General features: G+C 47.7%; 1 protein-coding gene across 3 annotated transcripts in view; it reads right to left on the reverse strand.

Annotated features, from left to right (window-relative positions):
• Positions 1 to 1,015: 1,015 nt before the first annotated feature.
• Positions 1,016 to 18,092, reverse strand: part of C1QTNF2 (C1q and TNF related 2) — a 22,701-nt gene continuing 5,624 nt past the window's right edge. The window contains exons 2-4 of one of the 3 annotated variants that reach the window (XM_017502113.2): positions 7,207 to 7,322; positions 6,749 to 7,001; positions 1,016 to 1,805 (exon numbers count right to left, since the gene is read on the reverse strand). In XM_017502113.2, the coding sequence (XP_017357602.1) occupies positions 1,192 to 1,805; positions 6,749 to 7,001; positions 7,207 to 7,322 (983 nt within the window). In that variant the 3' untranslated portion in view covers positions 1,016 to 1,191. The remainder of the gene's footprint in view (positions 1,806 to 6,748; positions 7,002 to 7,206; positions 7,323 to 18,092) is intronic. The other 2 variants (XM_037729078.1, XM_017502114.2) reach the window with 2 other exon arrangements.

The following is an 18,092-nucleotide window of genomic DNA, read 5'->3' on the forward strand; positions in this document are numbered from 1 at the left end:
TGACCTCAAATGATTAGCCCGCGTCAGCCTCCCAAGGTACTAGGATTACAGGCGTAAACCACTACGCCCGGCCAGCACCTGCCACTTTTACTGTGGCTTCTTAAGCCTTCAGATCCCTGTACTGGAAACACCTGGGCTTGGGGTGAGAGTCATTTGGGTGGAATCCATTCCTGCCATCTTAGAGCAGCGGTTCTCAGGCACATGTGCATATCCTGGTGTATCTCATTCACTGAGAAGTGGGCCTGCGAAAGATTAACTAATAATAAAGTGCTCAAATCCGTGGCCGACTTGACTCAAGCATTGAGCAGATTCAAGATGATCTGCTTATCAGGGTTACGCTCACTTTGCATTCTGATAAGCCTTTGTAAGCAGAGTGAGCTCTGCCAAGGTCTGGGAGGTTCTGTATTACTTTCCAGCCTCACGCCTCATTCCTCCCTTCTCAGTTCTGACCTTGGCCTCTCCCTCTTTTCTCTCAAGGTCTTTGCACTTACAGAGCCTTTTGCTGGGAGACCTCTTTTCCAACACCTTCGCATACTCTATCTTCTTCTTTCGAACTCAGCTCAAAAACGGAACTTCGCCAGGTACTGAGTTAGAGGAGTCTTAAGAGACTTCGGGGAAGGGAGGTGAGAGGCTGGAAATAGTTTGTTCCTTGATCTACATGGAGGTTCAAAGGTGTGCACATAAGTAAAAATTATTCGCTGAGCTGTCAACTTAAAATTTGGAGAGTCACTGTATGTAAGTAAACCTAAAAAGTCAAAATCTAAAAAAACCAAAAAGAACACAGATGTCTACCTCTTCCCTGTCTCCTGTTATTCCTGTTACTCTCAACCATGGCATGTTCATGTCTGTGCTGCCATAATATTATCTGCTCGTTTATTTGTAAATTGTGTCTCCTGCTAGAATGTAAACCCCATGAGGACAGATACTCTGCCTTGTCCACTGCTATGTCTTTCAGAGAATAACATAGTGCCTGTTATGCAGCAGATACTTTAAAAAGAAGTGAATAAGTCGATGGTTGGATGAATAAAAAGGTTTGGATTTAATGATGGGGAATAAAAGAGGGAGAGGAGGTCAGCTTGAGGCTAGAACCGCTCACTCGACACCCCGACCCCAGCCTACAGTTGAGGGGTCTTGCTCTATAAGTCCGAGTCCAGAAGCTTGTTCCCTGCCTGGAGGGTGGCCCTGGTGTGTCTATACCTCATTGGGGTCATCCTGGTCGGCATAGATGAGGAAGCCTGTGAAGAGGCTGTCTGTCCAGTAAGGGTCGTAGAAGAGCCCATTCTGCTCTGAGTAGAAGATCTGTAGCCAGACTTCGTCACCCTGCTTGAGAGCCAGGATGGTGGAGCCCGAGGCCACGTCGTGGTTGCCAGTATTGGCATCAAAGGTCCGGATGCGGTACTGGCCGTTGTGGACCAGGCCGATGGCCAGGTGCTTGTTGGCCAGCGTGATGTCGTAGGTGAAGTAGTAGATCCCAGGCACGCCGCAGACAAACTTGCCACTGGAAGCATTGTAGTGGCCACCCTCGTTCATCAGAATCTTGTCAAACTTGATGGGCAGCCGCTCCCGTGGGTAGCTCTTGGTCACCGCCACCGAGAAAGCTGACTTGGTGTGGCCACTGCCGCAGCTGCATGGGCCTGGGAGGCCTGGCTCCCCCTTCTTGCCCTTGGGCCCCTTCTTGCCTGGTATGCCATGCTTCCCGGGGGTACCACTGACCCCCTTGGGGCCACGAGGGCCAGCCCGCCCAATGGCCCCAGCTTTGCCCTTTGGTCCCGGCTTTCCCCGGTTACCTGTCCGGCCAGGTGGACCTGGAAGACAGAGCAGCTGGTGTTATGGAGGATCGTCACAGACCTAGGCAGAGGTGTACACCTTGGCTTCCCATCCTTGGAGAAGGAGTGCTTGGGTAATGGAAAGAACAAGATGGCTTTGGAGGCACATAAAAGTGGGTATAAATCGCAATGCTAGCTATGAGGAAAATGGAAATCATGATACTAACCTTCAAGAATCACTGTATATCAGGGCAAAAAGAATAACTTGTAACAGTTCACACCCTTTCCTTCTCCTGTTTTCTAAGGGTCTGGTCTGTCTGCCAGATCAATCCTTCCATCGGCTGTGCTGGTAGTGGGCTGAGAACTGGAAAAAGCCTCTTGACTTCAACACGCTGACCTTAGTAAAATCCCTGCCTAGTGCAAGTGAGCCCTGCCCACGAGTACAAGGATTTTATTGCGACATTGATTATAATAGCAAAAAATAGGAACAACTAAATGCCTATCCAAAGGGAAATAATAAAAAAAAAATTATGGTTCATCCATACTGTGGATTTCTATGCAGGACTTAAAAAAAAAAGGAGAGTTACGTGTGCTCTATGAAACCTTCTCTAACATACACTAAGAGGAAACAGCAGGTGGCCAAACCTTTTATGTTAAAAGGCAGCCAGGCTGCGCATGATGGCTCATGTCTGTAATTCCAGCATTTTGGGAAGCTGAGGCTGGAGGATCGCTTGAGGCCAGGAGTTTGGGACTGGGAAATGTAGTGTGACACTGTCTCTACAAAAAATACCAAAATTAGTCAGGCATGGTGGCATGTGCCTGTAGCTCTATCTACCTGGGAGGCTGAGGTGAGAGGATCCCTTGAGCCCACGAGTTCCGGTTTACAGTGGGCTATGATTGCGTCACTGTATTCCAGCCTGGGCAACAGAGTGAGACCTTGTCTCTAAAGAATAAGAATTAGAAAAACAAAAGGAATCCACAATGCTAAATATTTCTACACCCATTTAAACATCTGGCCTATAGCAAACATTCCCTAAATTCTAGCTAGCATTCCCTGCAGAACAATTCCCCCAGTTGTGTTTTCCTTTAGAATACTTTTTGGTGTTTCATACTCATATTTCATAAAATATACATTTCTTTCAAAACACCATTTTTGGCTACTGATTATATAAAATCAATTTAATTTGTCCCCTTAACTCAGTACAACATTTTCAACAAAACCTATATGGATAACAATTTGAGTTCACTTGACAGAAGGTTGTTACAACCATATGAACTGGGTGATCAAGGAAGAATGTTTCAGGCATTTTACATCCTAACAAGGTACTTTGTTTCTTACATGTATGCATGTAGGCATTTCACTGTGTTTTAGAGCTTTGAGTTAATCTGTAATGCATCTAAATTTTTCCTATTTTACATAATTCAGAAATGGGTTTCCAAATTGCATTTTCTTACGGAACATTTATTTTCAGGAACAGATTGCTTATGTTAGGCTCCTGACAATGCCTGGTATTGTTAAACACACATAAAAACACCAGGAAAGATACACACCTAACCAATTAATAGTGGTTACATCTGGAGGGTGAGGGGAGGAGAAGGGGTAGTAATTAAGGAGGACTTTTGTTTTATGTGTATTGTTTGAATATACTACAATAAGACTGTATTTATATATTACTCATATAATTAAAAATAAATAAAAAGAATGGGAAAAAATAAAACTAGGAAAAGTCACAAAGCTATTCCTTGAAAAAATGAAAATAAACAAAAGGTGGGAAAAACGGCCAAGAGAAGAGGAGAGACAGAATTTTTTTTTTTTTTTTTTTTTTTAAGAGACAGAGTCTCACCCTGTTGCCCAGGCTGGAGTGTGCAGTGGCCCGGTCCTAGCTCACTGGAACCTCAAACGCTTGGGCTCAAGTAATCCTCCTGCCTCAGCCTCCTGAGTAGCTGAGACTACAGGTGCACCCCAGCACGCTTGGTTAATTTTAAAAGTTTTTGTAGAGGCACGGATCTCCCTATGTTGCCCAGGCTAGTTTCGAACTCCTGGCCTCCCAATCCTCTTGCCTCAACCTCCCAAAGGTCTGAAATTACAGGCATGAGCCACCACACAGCCCCCAAGTCATTCTGAATTGGGGTTTTTGGTGGGAGACAAATAGGTAAGAAAGCTTACCAGGAAGTTCTACCATGTGTTATATGATGTGGTTCCCGCTTCACTATCTTTTTTTGAGAAACTTCAGGAAAAGCTGCCTTTACTCTTCTGGAGGTGGATTTGAGTGTGTGGTGATGTGTGGGTGGTTGGATGTTATCCTGAATTGGCTCCAGGGTGACAAGCTTTGTCTGGGTTATATGTGCTGGGACTCTCCCAACACTGCCTTCCTTGGTGTGGTGGTTTCCTTCTCTGCAGAGACTCAACACATAGCAGAAGAGATGACCAAAGGCAGCCCCAGTACATGGCAGAACTTCCTGGTAAGCTTTATCTATTTGGGGAAAAGTCAACAGCAGAGACTCTGTCCCTCAGGATCCATAGGCAAATTTCAGGGAAAACTCTAGCTGGCCTGCTTGGAGCACATGTCCAGAACTGAGCCTACCGTTGTGGTCAGGAAATTGGATACTGTGACACCAGTGCCCAGCAAGCTGGATGACCTCCCCAAGTCAGAGGTATCATCGTTACTTTTTTTTTTTGAGACAGAGTGTCACTCTGTTGCCTAGGCTGGAGTACAGTGGTACAATCTCAGCTCACTGCAATCTCTGCCTCCTGGGCTCAAGCAATTCTCCTGCCTCAGCCTCCCGAGCCTCTGGGACTATAGGCGCGCGCCACCACGCTCAGCTAATTTTTATAATTTTAGTAAAGACGGGGTTTCACCATATTGGCCAGCCTAGTCTGGAACTCCTGACCTCGTGATCCACCTGCCTCAGCCTTCCAAAGCGCTGGGATTACAGGCGTGCGCCACTGTGCCTGGCATGATCGTTACTTTTATACTGATATCCTGGGGGGAGGCACTTTGGAAGGAATTAGTTTGATGTGGTAGGAAAAGGCCTGGATTTGGAGTCTGCCGCTTATGGGGGCTCAACAAGTCAATTACAGGGTGACTAACATTTATTGTATGTCTGCACTGAGACTGGTGCTTCACACATTGTTTTATTTCATCTTTACAACCCTGTGAGACAGGTGCTATTATTATTCATATTTTAGAGATAAGGAAACTATGGGTTGGAGAAAGTTTAAGTAGTTTGCCAAAATGAGCGTCCAGGTTTGTTTCCAAAGTTCATGTTCTTGCGGCGGTGACATTTTGCTCTCAACTGAGTCACTCTGACTCTCAGTATCCTCATCTGTAACATGGGGAAAATAAGAATCCCTCTGGCACAAAATATGGATGGTCAGATGGGCAACATGCTTAAAAGTGCTTTATCAATATTAAAATGCCATACAAATAAAAATTATTAAATTTCTCCACTGCTTAAAATGTAGACTTAGGGATGCTGCTGACACTGAAAAGTGCTTGGTTGCTGGGGTGAAAGTTTGGAGACATAAGGAATGTCACAATGGAAAGGTCTGTACAGTATACCCATTCTGTTTGCCATCTGCCTGGCATCCCTTCCTTTGGGGAGCTGCCCTTCACCATTTCATTTCATATGGTCCTAGTGGGGCTGTCAGTCACAATGACTGACTGCCCTCACCACCCACTCACACACATGCAGGGGTGGGCACATGAGCCTGTCCTGCAGATGGCAGCACCTCACCTCCTTGGTCACGGGAGTTGGTCCAGGATACACATGTGGCCAAGAAGAATTGGCTGTTCTGAGATTTGCTCTGTGGATGAAGCCAGGAAGATGTGGGCCTGTAGCCAGCAGTTGCTATTTCAGAACTTCCAGCCTTTGTGAGGATGCAACAATCACAGAGAAGCAGAGCTCTGACAATGATATTTGAGCTCCTAGACTCAGCTATTCCTGGAGCTCTGCTCTTGGACATCTCAGTTTTGTTTTTTGAGGTTTTTTTGAGACAGGGTCCTGCTCTGTCGCCCAGGCTGGAGTGTGGCAGCGTGATCTCAGCTCACTCAACCTCTGCCTCTCGGGTTCAAGCTATTTTCCTGCCTCAGCCTCCACAGTAGCTGGTATTACAGGCACACATCAGCACACTGGGCTAATTTTTTGTATTTTTTAGTAGAGATGGAGTTTTGCCATGTTGGCCAGGCTGGTCTTGAATGCCTGGCCTCAAGTAATCTACCCACCTCGGCCTCCCAAAGTGCTGGGATTATAGGTGTGAGATGCTGAGCCTGACCTGACGTCTCAGTTTTATGAGTGAATACATTCTATTTGGGACTATAAATTGGGTTTCTGTCACTTGCAATCGTCAAGAGTTCTGAGTAATATTTTGGGAGACTTTTCCAAAGTCACTTAGCAACTCAAAGGTGCACCCGGGGCAGGAGCACAAGATTTGATACCCATTGTTCCTTTCAGAAGATACTGCTCTGAGGCCCACACCTGTAATCCCAGCACGATGGAAGGCCAAGGCAAAAACAAAAACCAGAACTGATTCCAATAGCCGAGCTCCAGGAATACCTGAGTACAGGAGCTAAATATTGTCAGGGCTTTGCTTCTCCTGAGGTCAGGAGGCTGAGACCAGCCTGGCCGACGTGGTGAAACCCCATCTCTACTAAAAAAAAAAAAATACAAAAATTAGCCAGGTGTGGTGGGGTGCACCTGTAGTCTCAAGTACTCAGGAGAACTGCTTGAACCTGAGGTTGGGGAGGAGAAAGGTTGCAGGGAGCTGAGATCACACAACTGCACTCCAACCTGGGTGACAGAGCGAGCCTCTGTCTCAAGAAAAAAAATATATGTATATACTGCTCTGTTTATAAGGAAACAGTAATTTGACTTATAATGAAGAAGATTAATACTAGTTTTATTAACCTTACAACACCCCCACCAATGCCAGATGGCTGTCAGCCAGGTGGGAACAAGAGGAGCAGGTATAGGCCTCTTACCTTCCTCTCCGCTGTCCCCCCGGTCGCCATCTTGGCCATCTTGGCCATCTTTGCCAGGAAAGCCCATTCGTCCCATCATTCCTGAGGGCCCTGGGGCTCCTGGGGGGCCGGGTGGGCCCTGGGGGCCAGGCAGGCTGCAGACCAGTTGAGGGGAGCCTTTCCGGAAGTCCCTGCGAGCAAAGGCTCCAAGCAGTGGGTCAGCAGCACAGGGGAGGGCACAGGCCAAGAGCATCCAGGGGATCATGGTGGTCACCTGTGGGAGGCAAGAGAGCTGTGACAGGTGAGTGTGGCCACCAAGCTGACCTGGGGCTGGTCAGAGGGGATGCAGAGGAGGAGGCATGGGGATACACTCAATCGGATTTTTGTCTCTTGCTCTTTCCTGCATCACATACAAGTAGATGTGATATGGACAGAGTCGTCATATCTTGAGGACATATTTGGGTGAGTGGAGTCATTACCCAGAATATACTTTGAAGGGGTCTTGGGGGTGAGGCACTCATCATCAGACCATCGTCCTCCAGAGTGGCTGAAATGGATGCAGGATTATGACCCAGAGACTGATGACTGGGAGGAGCTGTGAATGGAGAGAAATGATCCATGGTTTCAGCCAAACATATGGCATGAATAGAACGTTAGAGTTTTACAAGGGTAGAAATGCTCGAATTGTAGGTGACTTTGCAACTAATCTGCTTCTCGCGGGAGACTCAGGGTTGCACATTAGGAGAGCTGGAGGATTCAGTTACTGAGTGGAGGTCAACCATCACCTGAGCAACCCCAGCAGGCCGTGGTGGCAGCTCCTGCCCCAGCGCTTCCTGTGTGCCAGGCATGTGCTAAGCACTTTCCACTCATTACTTGATCTGCACAATGCCCTTACAGAGTAGATATGGGGAGGAAATGGAGGCTCAGAGAAGTTGGGCAATGTGTCTACATCACGCTTGTCCAACCCAGGGCCTGTGGGCCACATACGCCCCAGAATGGCTTTAAATGCTCCACAAATTTTGTAAACTTTCTTAAAACATCATGAGATTTTTTTTTTTTGCAATTTTTTTTTTTTAGCTCATCACCTATCGCTAGTGTTAGTGTATTTTATGTGTGGCCCAAGACAATTCTTCTTCCAATGTGGCACAAGGAAGCCAAAAGACTGGACGCTCCTGGTCAATATCATGTGATTAATAGATGGTAGGGTTAAGGTTTGAACCAGGCTGTCCAGATCCAGGATCTGTGCCCTCCTGTCCCAGGCTAGACCGTGTCCTTAAGACTGATGGCAGCAATGGCACAATCCTACTGGAGAACAGTGTACTATGCACCTGGAGGTTTCTACTTACTCCCTGCCCTCACTGTGCATACGCAGAAACTAAGACCCAGAGCAGAAATAAGCAACTTGCCCAAGACCTCTCAACAAATCAGTTCCGTTGATTTGTAATCAATAGCCTCTCTCTCAAGAATGAAACCAGGAGGGGGAACATTCCAGGCATGACTTCCTGCCATGGCGATGAACTATGAAATGGTAACTTGCTTTGTAACCTTAGGCAAATCCTTTTCCCTCTCTGGGCCTCAGTTTCCTCACCTGAACAACAGGGGCTGGACTGGAGCAGTGGTTCCTAAACTTCAGTGTACGTCACACTCACCTTGAAGGCTTGTTAACACACAGGATGTTGGGCCTTACCCCTAGAGTTTCTGATTTATTAGTTCTGGGGTGAAGCTGTGCAATTTGCATTTTTTTATTTTTTTTATTTTTTTTGAGATGGAGTCTCACTCTTGTTGCCCAGGCTGGAGTGCAGTGGTGCGATCTGGGCTCACTGCAACCGCCGCCTTTTGGGTTCAAGCGACTCTCCTGCCTCAGCCTCCCAAGTAGCTAGGATTACAGGCATGTGCCACCATGCCCAGCTAATATTTTTGTATTTTTAGAGATGGGGTTTCACCAGGCCCGGGAAATATTTTTGTATTTTAGAGATGGGGTTTCACCATGCTGGCCGTGCTGGTCTGGAACTCCCGACTTCAGGTGATCCGCCCGCCTCATCCTCACAAAGTGCTGCGATTACAGGCATGAGCCACTGTGCCTGGCTGGCAATTTGTATTTTGAATAAGTTTCCCAGCGATGCTGCTGATGGTGGTCCAGAGACCTTGTTTTGGGAACCACTAGAATAGGGTTCCTTCCAGCCCTGATGCTGAGCCTTTCAGACTTCAATCTATTCTCTTTCCAGATACAAAGTTGGCTTCATAGTTCTCGCTCAGCCTGTGGCTAGCCAGTCAGAGCCTTTGAGTATTAGGGGATCCTCGGCAGCTATGGTCCTGGTTGCATTGCTCAGGCATTGACCTCTGGAACTCATTTTTCCTTCGGGCCTTCGATCTCCTTTCCCTTCAGACTCTGCTTGGCCCCTGGCTATTGGAGCCTGTCCAGGCTTTTGGGCTGCCTCTGGCTGCTCCCCTCAGAAACAGGCTAACTATATCTCTCCTCCTGCCCCCTCCAGGATCTTTAACCCTGGAAACAGATGCTGAAGGGAAGGCCTGGACTTGCAGAGAAAGGAAAATGTTTATTGCCCACATCGCAGCAGTGTTACAATCACAGGGCCCAACATGGTCACTCCCAAAGAGCCTGCAAAAGGCCCCCGTGGAAAAGACAGCTTTAAATGTCTGCCAGGCACAGAGATGCAGAGCAATCTAGCCCCTCCCCGGTCATGGAACATATAGAAATCCTCCTCCCGTCCCTGTACCTCCCCTCCCTTCAACCTGGAAAGAGGTGAGCTGACAAGGGAAGCAGATGGCCTTGCCTGTTTCACACCTTCACTGAGGCAGCAGGGAGAAACCTCACTTTCTAACGGAAATTGAGGTGTGGGTTGCCTGGGAGTGGAGACTGCAACCGGGGGGTGGGTAGCCCCTCACTGACTAAATTGTAAGTCGGGAGGGGTAGGCAAAAACAAGGATGCAGTTTGATTGTATTTCTGATGTCACACTTGCTCAACTTAGGTTGCGTAAATAATAGTAGAGATGGTAGGCAGATACGGCAAACATCACGGAAAGGTTGCCTGAATGACAGGTGCTTTTGGAAAACTATGGCCTAGACACTCCCCAGGCCCTGTGAGTGCCATCTCTTTCCCTTGTCTACTAGATGAGAGTCTTGGAACACTGGTTGGCCCTATTTGTGAGCTGCAGCACATCTGGGACCCCCAGAATAGAAACTGAATTTTTAATGCAAGTTCGAAATGATTTGGAAAGTTTCAGTCTACAAACATTTTGCAGTAGGGAGAGACGGAGGCAGGAAGTGGAAGCGAGTCTTTGAGGCAGATGAGAATCCTGCAAACAGCTAGCTGAAGACAGGCAGAAAACAGCCAGACGAGAGAGAGGGAGAGAAAGGGAACCATCTGTCACAGTTGACAACTCCCCTCTCTCTTCTGACCTCTGTGCCCAGCCACACAGGCTCCACCAGCGGAAAAGGGATTTGCTCTCTTGCCCACAAAGGTCTTGCACCAGCTTCTCTGGACAAAGAGGGAATTCCTCTCTGTGAAAGCCGGTTCGAGGCAGTCCCTAGTGTCTGGGTGGAGGGGTGTGTGTCTGGGAGGAAGGATTTTCTGAGCTGGAGTCTGAAGGCTCCTGCAACCCCAGAGGAGTCCTGGCAGCTCGAGCCAGGAACTGTTTTGGAAATAAAGGCGGGGAGACTAGATTCTAGTTCCAAACCCAAAGGGAGGGAGGGAGAGGAGAGTCTCCTTGCCTCCACAGCACCTCCAAAGAAAACAAGCCTCCAAATAGCTCTGGTCCCAGCCTGTGCCTTGCCCCACCCTCACCTCAGTCTCTGCACCATGGTCTTGAGAAAGCCTGGGGGCAGGGTGCTTAGAGGGGCACTAAGGCCCCAAGGAATCCAGGCAGGTTAACTTTTCCCGGGCCTTTCTTTAATATTTTTTCTTTTTGGAGATGGGGGTCTTGCTCTGTTGCCCAGGCTGGAGTGCAATGGTGCAAGAGCTCACTGTTGCCTTGAACTCCTGGGCTCAAGTGATCCTCTTGCCTCAGCCTCCTGTCCCAAGTAGCTGGACCTACAGGAGTGTAGGCCACCACCCTCAGCAAGGACCTTTTAAATCCATTTAGAATCACGAACTTGGGGAGGGCCTCAGGGAACCGTCAAATCCAGTTACAGATGGGGAAACCAAGGCAGAAGCAAACTGACCTTATTACACACCTACGATGTTTCAGGCACCATGTGAAGCCCTATATCTGCATTACTTTTTTCTTCTTCTTCTCACTTTGTTGCCTAGGCTGGAGTGCAGTGGTGTGATCTCGGCTTACCGCAACCTCCACCTCCAGGGCTCAAGTGTTCCTCCCTTCTCAGCCTCCCGAGTAGCTCGGAATACAGGAGTGTGCCACCATGTCCAGCTAATTTTTGTATTTTTTGTAGAGATGGGATCTAGCCATGTCACCCGCCGGTCTTGAAGTCCTGGACTCCAGTGATCCACCCATCTTGGCCTCCCAAAGTGCTGGGATTATAGGCATGTGTCCACCGCATCCAGCCCACTGCATGGTTTTATTTGAAGCTTACCTAAGCCCTATGAATGCAATATACTTACAGTCCCATTTGTTTCAGAGGAAGAAACAGATACTCCAAGAAGTGAAGTTATTTACCCAGAGTCACACAATCAGGGATTAATAGAGATGGTGTTCAAACCCATGTCCGTGTGTCTCTGAAGACTATGCTTAATCCACACCACCTTGCTTCTTGCCCCTGCCATTTCCCCCCATTTTATAGAAGACACCGAAACTAGGAGATGCTAATTTACTTATGTTTACACAACTAGTTAGTGGCAGAAGTTATATTTGAACTTGGGTTTGGCTGACCCTAGTACCCAAATGCTTTCCATTATGTCAGCATTTCTTAGATTTTTCCTCTTAAATATCCCACATTACAGAAAAGACCTTGAAGCATATGCCAAAACCACACACAGCAATAGAGAACTCTCTTTGATGCCCTGTGTGTTATTTTACAATTTGTACACAAACACACTACTTGACTTTGAAAATGTACAAGTAGCTGGGTGCAGTGGCTCACACCTATAATCCCAGCACTTTGGGAGGCTGAGTTGGGCAGATCACCTGAGGTCAGGAGTTCGAGACCAGCCTGACCAACATGGAGAAACCCCGTCTCTACTAAAAATACCAAGTTAGCCAGATGTGGTGAGGCATGCCTGTAATCCCAGCTACTTGGGAGGCTGAGGCAAGAATTGCTTGAACCTGAGAGGTTGCAGTGAGCCGAGGTTGTGGTGAGCCGAGATCACGCCATTGCACCCCAGCCTGGGCAACAAAAGCAAAACTCCTCAAAAAAGAAAGAAAGAAAGAAAGAAAATGTACAAGTGATGCTTTTTCTCTCTCCAGGTGCTGGAGTAAATCAATGTTTCAGGAAAACCTCCTGTCCTTTGAGAGGCCCATACTTGAATTAGACAAGGTGATGAGAGGCGTGGAGGGGACAGCCTCCTGAGCCCTGGGTCCCCACCATAAGCCCCTTTGGTGTGTTAATGTGGGTGTTTCCAAGGCCTGAGCCAAAAGATCAGGGTGTATTCCCCAAGACCCTCCAGTAGATGCTGGCTTAAACAGCAAACATCAGAACCCCTGCCATGGCTTACAAGGCCCCAAATGACCTGGCTCCAGCCTCTGCCCCAACTTCAGCTCCTCCCTGGCTCCCTCGGCTTCTCTGGCCCAGCATTCCCCCACCACCCCACCTACCTTTTCCAGGCCAAGCTCCATTCAGCCCCAAGACGCCAGCCACTCCACCAGTAACTTCACGGCTCCACCCTCTTGGTGTGCTGGCTCTCCATCTGCTGAATTTCAGTTGAAATACCACTTCCTCCAGGCATTCCCTGGCATGCCCTCTCAGCGAGCGTCCACTTCCTGCAAGCTCCCTTTTTCCAACTCCTCGTTTCTTTTCCAGCAGTGGAAAGCACTCACTCATATTCACGTTATTTGGTTGCCTCCCCCATATGTCTCCAGTAAAATGTAAGCTCCATGAGAACAGGGACCCCAGCTGGAACCTGGCTTCAAACTTCCTCACACACAGTGGGTGTTCAAGAAATACTTGCTTAATAAGTAAGTGTTGGAGACTTGGACTCTGCCCTCAAGAAAATTCACAGCGAATAGAAAACCAGTGGCTGAAATCCAGAAGAGAGGGCACTGACACCGCTTGATACAAATCAGTTCTTTTTCCCCCTCCTTTTCTTACCCAGAACAGATCAAATCCCTCCTTCCTTTTGACCCCCTGCAGTACAGGGGCTAAGTCCTTCTCTCTCTGGCCCCTAGGGTGGGCTGGCCTTGCAGAATGCCTTACATATAGCAGGTGATCCATAGATAGCCGTCCAATTATCCAGAGGAGAGGTATTAGTCCTTTCTCGCTTTTAAAAAAACAGTCTCAGTTCCTAAGTTGACCTTTCTGGGGGTGGGAAGGTGCTTTTTGAATATGGAAGCCTTCATTACAGCCTTTCTGCTGAAAGGATAAAAAATATTAGTTGGTTCAACCCCAGAAATGGAATCATGGCGTACTGAACTTGGATAAGCTTTTTTCTTTTCTGTTTTAGATGGAATCTTGCTCTGTCACCCAGGCTGGAGTGCAGTGGCGTGATCTCGGCTCACTGCAACCTCTGCATCCTGAGTTCAAGCAATTCTCCTGCCTCAGCCTCCCCAGTAGCTGGGACTACAGGCACCCGCTGCACGTCGTTCTCTGTTGTGCTGCCAGAGCCTAGCGCAGCGCATGTTTTATATTTTTTGTAAAGACGGGGTTTCACCATGCTGGCCAGGCTGGTCTTGAACTCCTGACCTCATGATCTGCCCACTTCTGCCTCCCAAAGTGCTGGGATTACAGGTGTAAGCCACTGCACCCGACTGAATTTGGATGAGTTCTTTCATCTGCCCAGTCCCTGGGCTTCTCACCTCACTATTAAGTAGCTAATGATTCATCAACACATATGTTCTAGAAAAGCTCTAGGAGCTAAAGTGCCACAGCCCGGCTGCACTGTCAGGAAAGTGTTCCTCCTGCCCCCCCATCATGGCCCCCTGGTTTATTCCCAAGGGCCCTCTGCCCAGACTGTGATGTGAGAAGGGCCAGAAGTAGGAACATGGGCTTCTCACTGATCCTTCTTGAGCTTATCTGCCAGTGGAAGCTCCAGGAATACTTGTCTGGGCCTTGAGCAAGCCTGCTAGGCCTGGGAGCTGAACAATCTCCCCTTGCAGATTGGAAGATGTAAATCACGCGCAAATAAATCTGACCTGTTGGTTGTCAGATTCTGACACACCGACAAGTAGTAGTGGCATTTAACTCTGTGGTTAAGAGCTACGGAACACCCAGCCACTTGCTCCCTCAACTATGCAATGAAAATAATAGTATACCTGCCTCAGGGAGTTAGTGTGAGAAACAAGTGAAGGAATGCATTCAAAGATTCTACCTAGCCCAGTGTTTGACCCTTTGGAGGAGAAAGTGGCTGGCTGAAGCACGGTTGGAAAGAACTGTGCCTAAAATGCCTCCAATCCTTAACTGCCTCCAGGAAGCCCTCAGGTGGTGCCAGTCTCATCCTTCAAGTCTCAGGTCTCCTATCATCTCTGCAGAGGGGCTTGCCCTGATCATGTGATCCAAAGCATTCCACTCACCCTGCGTGTGCTCTTATACCATCCTGTTCTTTCAAGGCCTTGGCCCAATTTGTGATTATGTATTTGTTTGCTTCTTGGCTTGTTAACTCTCTGGCTCTTTCCCCGGAATGGAAGGTCTAGGAAAGTGTGGGCCTGCACGTCGTTCTCTGTTGTGCTGCCAGAGCCTAGCGCAGCGCATGCATAGAGTAAGTGCTCAGCGCACAGCTGCTGAACAAACTGGAATGAACTAGTCACTCCTACTGAGACAGGAATAATCCAGGGTGATCATAGGAGAATAAAAATTCCAGGCAGAAGTTTGACATGACTAGAGGCTATAGGCCAATAAGACCCTGAAAAACAGGGTGTGGACCAAGCTGGCGAAGATCCACTGGACCCAACATGGTGATGGATTTGACCTAGGTTTCACCTAGGACCTCTGTATACCCTCATCAGTGTATTCAATCACACATTCAGCAATGCCACAGCAGCTCCAAGAACAGCCATATTTGGTGTAGAAATGGGTGGCACTACAGTTCTGGGAAATCTCCACCTTTTTCCAGGAATTTTCATGAATATTCCACCCCTTGGTTAAAGAAACTCATAAAGATAGAAACTCCAAACCCCTCTGCCCAACTCTCTCTTGAGTATGCTCACACCTCCCTTTCCTGAGGGTGTACTTTTTTCCCGTGCACTAAATCTCCACACTTTCACAACTTCCTGACTCATCCGTGAATTCCTCCTTGAGATGGTGTCAAGAGCCTACATACTGGCCGGGGTGGAGGTCCAACTGGCATTTGAGCACCTCCCCAGCCCACCAGCATTATTATAATTTATAAAACAAGGGGATCACAAGGGTCTCAATAAACATGTGGATGACAAAGCCTCACTTGGCTACTGAGGAAAACCCAGTGCAATGATTGGACTTGGATTCTAAAGACCAGGGTGCCAGTCCTAGCTTTGTAACTTACTAATCATGTGACTGTGAAAAAGTCATTTAATCTTATCTGGGCCTTCATTTCCTCACCTGTAAAATGGAGAAATTAACGTTTGTCCAATCTGCCTTACAGGGTTATTCAGAGAATCAAATAAAATAGTGGATTTGAAAACAAAACATGATACAAAAGTTAGAGCTATATTTAAAATTGTAATTGTCACCAATTGCAACTGAACTAAGGGATCCTGAACTCCCAGTGGGAGCCCCCAGAGTGTTTCAGGGGAGACCTCATCCTGGGTGGAGGAAGACACCCAAATCTCACCCAGCAGGGCAATTCTCCCTGTGTTTGGCATTAAAAGGGACAGGCTTGCTTGCAGATGAAGCTCACGGAAAGTTTGCTTTGATGGGAGAATAGAATACTATAATAAAATATACTCCATGCCCTCTCTGAATTCCAGGAAGTAAATTGGAAACAGTCCTCTCCAGCTTCTCTGAAAAGCTAAAGAGACGCTTTGGAGGAGAAAGCGGCTGGCTGCCGCTCCTCACACAGTGCACACGAAATGTCCCCTCTCTCCAGATTTCAACATCAGTGCCCGTCTGGAAATTGTCCAGAATCCAGAGTGTAAATACAGAGGCTTAAAAGTCATGGGGCCCACTTGCCAGGATGCCTCAGAAAATTTTTGATCTCCTCTTTTCTCTCTTTCTCTCTCCCCATTTCTGGTTTAGCCTAGAAACAGAGATCCAAGGACACACCATGATCTAAAAGGGTCTCGGAAGCCAGGGCTTTGTCTGAGTGAGAATTCCTGAAAGCACACAGGAAATCAGCCTGTGTGTTAAAGCTGAAGAATTGTATCTTCCAATATATGCACGCCCAGCCTTTACAAAATGACAAATGTGGTGTATAACGTGGCGGGCAGTGGAGCCCGCCCCTGTGGGCCCTGGCCTGCTGCACCTCTGAGCCTCAGCTGCCTCCCCTGCACAATGAGGGCAAGAGTCAGGCCTGGGGGTGGCTGAAGACAGAGCCATCAAGCTTTGGCACTGTCTGCAGCTGTTTTCTGCCACGTGGAGACCAAGCACTGCTGTGGGAGAGGAGAATGCAGCAGCTGTGCGAGATGTGAGGGGGAGACACGGCGGCTGAGGGTGTTCACATCCCTGTGTGGCATCCCTAGGGCCAGTCTCCACGTGCCTGACCACAGTGGTGGGGGAGTGGGTGTGAGCAGCACGGCCCAGTAGGAAAATGACGCAAGTCACACGTGTCAGTTTAAGTTGTCTGGTAGTCATATTAAAAAAGCAAAAAAGAAGCAGGTGAAATTAATTTCAATGCTATTTAGCCCATGATTTCCCAAATATCATATTTCAGCAAGTAATCACCATAAAAATTATTAATGAAACACTTTACATTCTGAAGTTAGTACTACGTCTTTGAAGCCCAGTGATGTATTTCACACTTGCAGCCTATCTCAATTCAGACTGGCGCATTTCAACTGTTCAATAGCCGCATGGTGGCTTCTATAATGGCCCCAGCATAGCCGCGTGAGTTCAGATGCCATGAACTAGCTACAGCACCTTCACACATTATTTAATCTCTCCTCTTCAGTCTCCTCCTCTCCAGCATGAACACAATCATAATAGAACCTACCTTAGACAGTTGTTATGAGGATTTAGTGTTTCCAGAATAAGGCCTGGCATATGGCAAGAGGCATGAAAACATTAGCTTCTATTATTTTATTATTTCTTGCCCTTCTGAAAATCAAACAAGATAATGGATGTTGAATGTAATGATACAAGTTTGAAGACCTTGTTTAGAATTGTAATTGCCACTAACCGCATTGAACTCACAAAAACCAGTCCTGATCTCCCGCCCTGAGTCCTGCAGCATTTCAGGTAGGGACTCCTATATCTTCTCTCAAATTCCCATTCTCATTTAGGTTAGCTTGAGTTATGGTTCTGTCAGGTATTACAAAAACAAAACAAAACCAAACCCTGCAGAGGCTGGGCCTTTGTTCCTGCCCTGCTGTTTCTGCTCTGAGGGAAGGATGGTGTGTCCACGACTCTGAGCCACCTGGCGTGTCCATGCTCCATAACACAAAGACCAGGGAACAAGTGGGATGGTGCTTATCTCACCAAGTGACAGGGCCAAATGGGGTATCAGGTGTGCATATGTGCATATGTGCATGATACTGTGGCTTGGCACATGGATACCCAATAAATAGTATGGTTTATTATTGTTGCCTTTGTGGTCAGACACCGGAGATTTGGAGGCGAAAAGATGTGGATGCCATTCCTGTAGGGCCCCTGTGAGCCCTAGAACTACTGGGCAGATTTTAACTATCTGCTTATCCTGAGCATCCAGCTGCACACCTGTGAGACCAGGAAAGAAAATCAAGCCTCACTCTGCTTTTCCTTTGTAATAGGTGCTCCAACAGCGTCTAGATGTAACAGCATCCAAGACCAGGCAGGTGGCAGGGAAAGAAATTTTGGGGCTAGACAATGATCTCTGGGAATGACATAGAAGGGACCATACTTGAAGATCTAAGAACTGAAGGGAGGGAAATGAATTCTGAACTTTGAAGGGGTCAGGGAGAAAAAGCTAAGTTTTCCTTGACTTTTCTGGGTGAACTCAAGAACTTCCATGGAGTCATTTCTGGTCAGGCCTTGATGGGCCTCCAGGGTAACCCTAAATATCTGATATAGGGCCAGGCACAGTGGCTCACATCTATAATCCCAGCACTTTGGGAGGTTTAGGTCGGGGGATCACTTGAAGACAGGAGTTCGAGACCAGACTGGGCAACAAAGTGAGACACCCCCCCCCCC

This window comes from Cebus imitator, unplaced genomic scaffold (genome assembly GCF_001604975.1).
Source record: "Cebus imitator isolate Cc_AM_T3 unplaced genomic scaffold, Cebus_imitator-1.0 Scaffold291, whole genome shotgun sequence".
NCBI lineage: Eukaryota > Metazoa > Chordata > Mammalia > Primates > Cebidae > Cebus > Cebus imitator.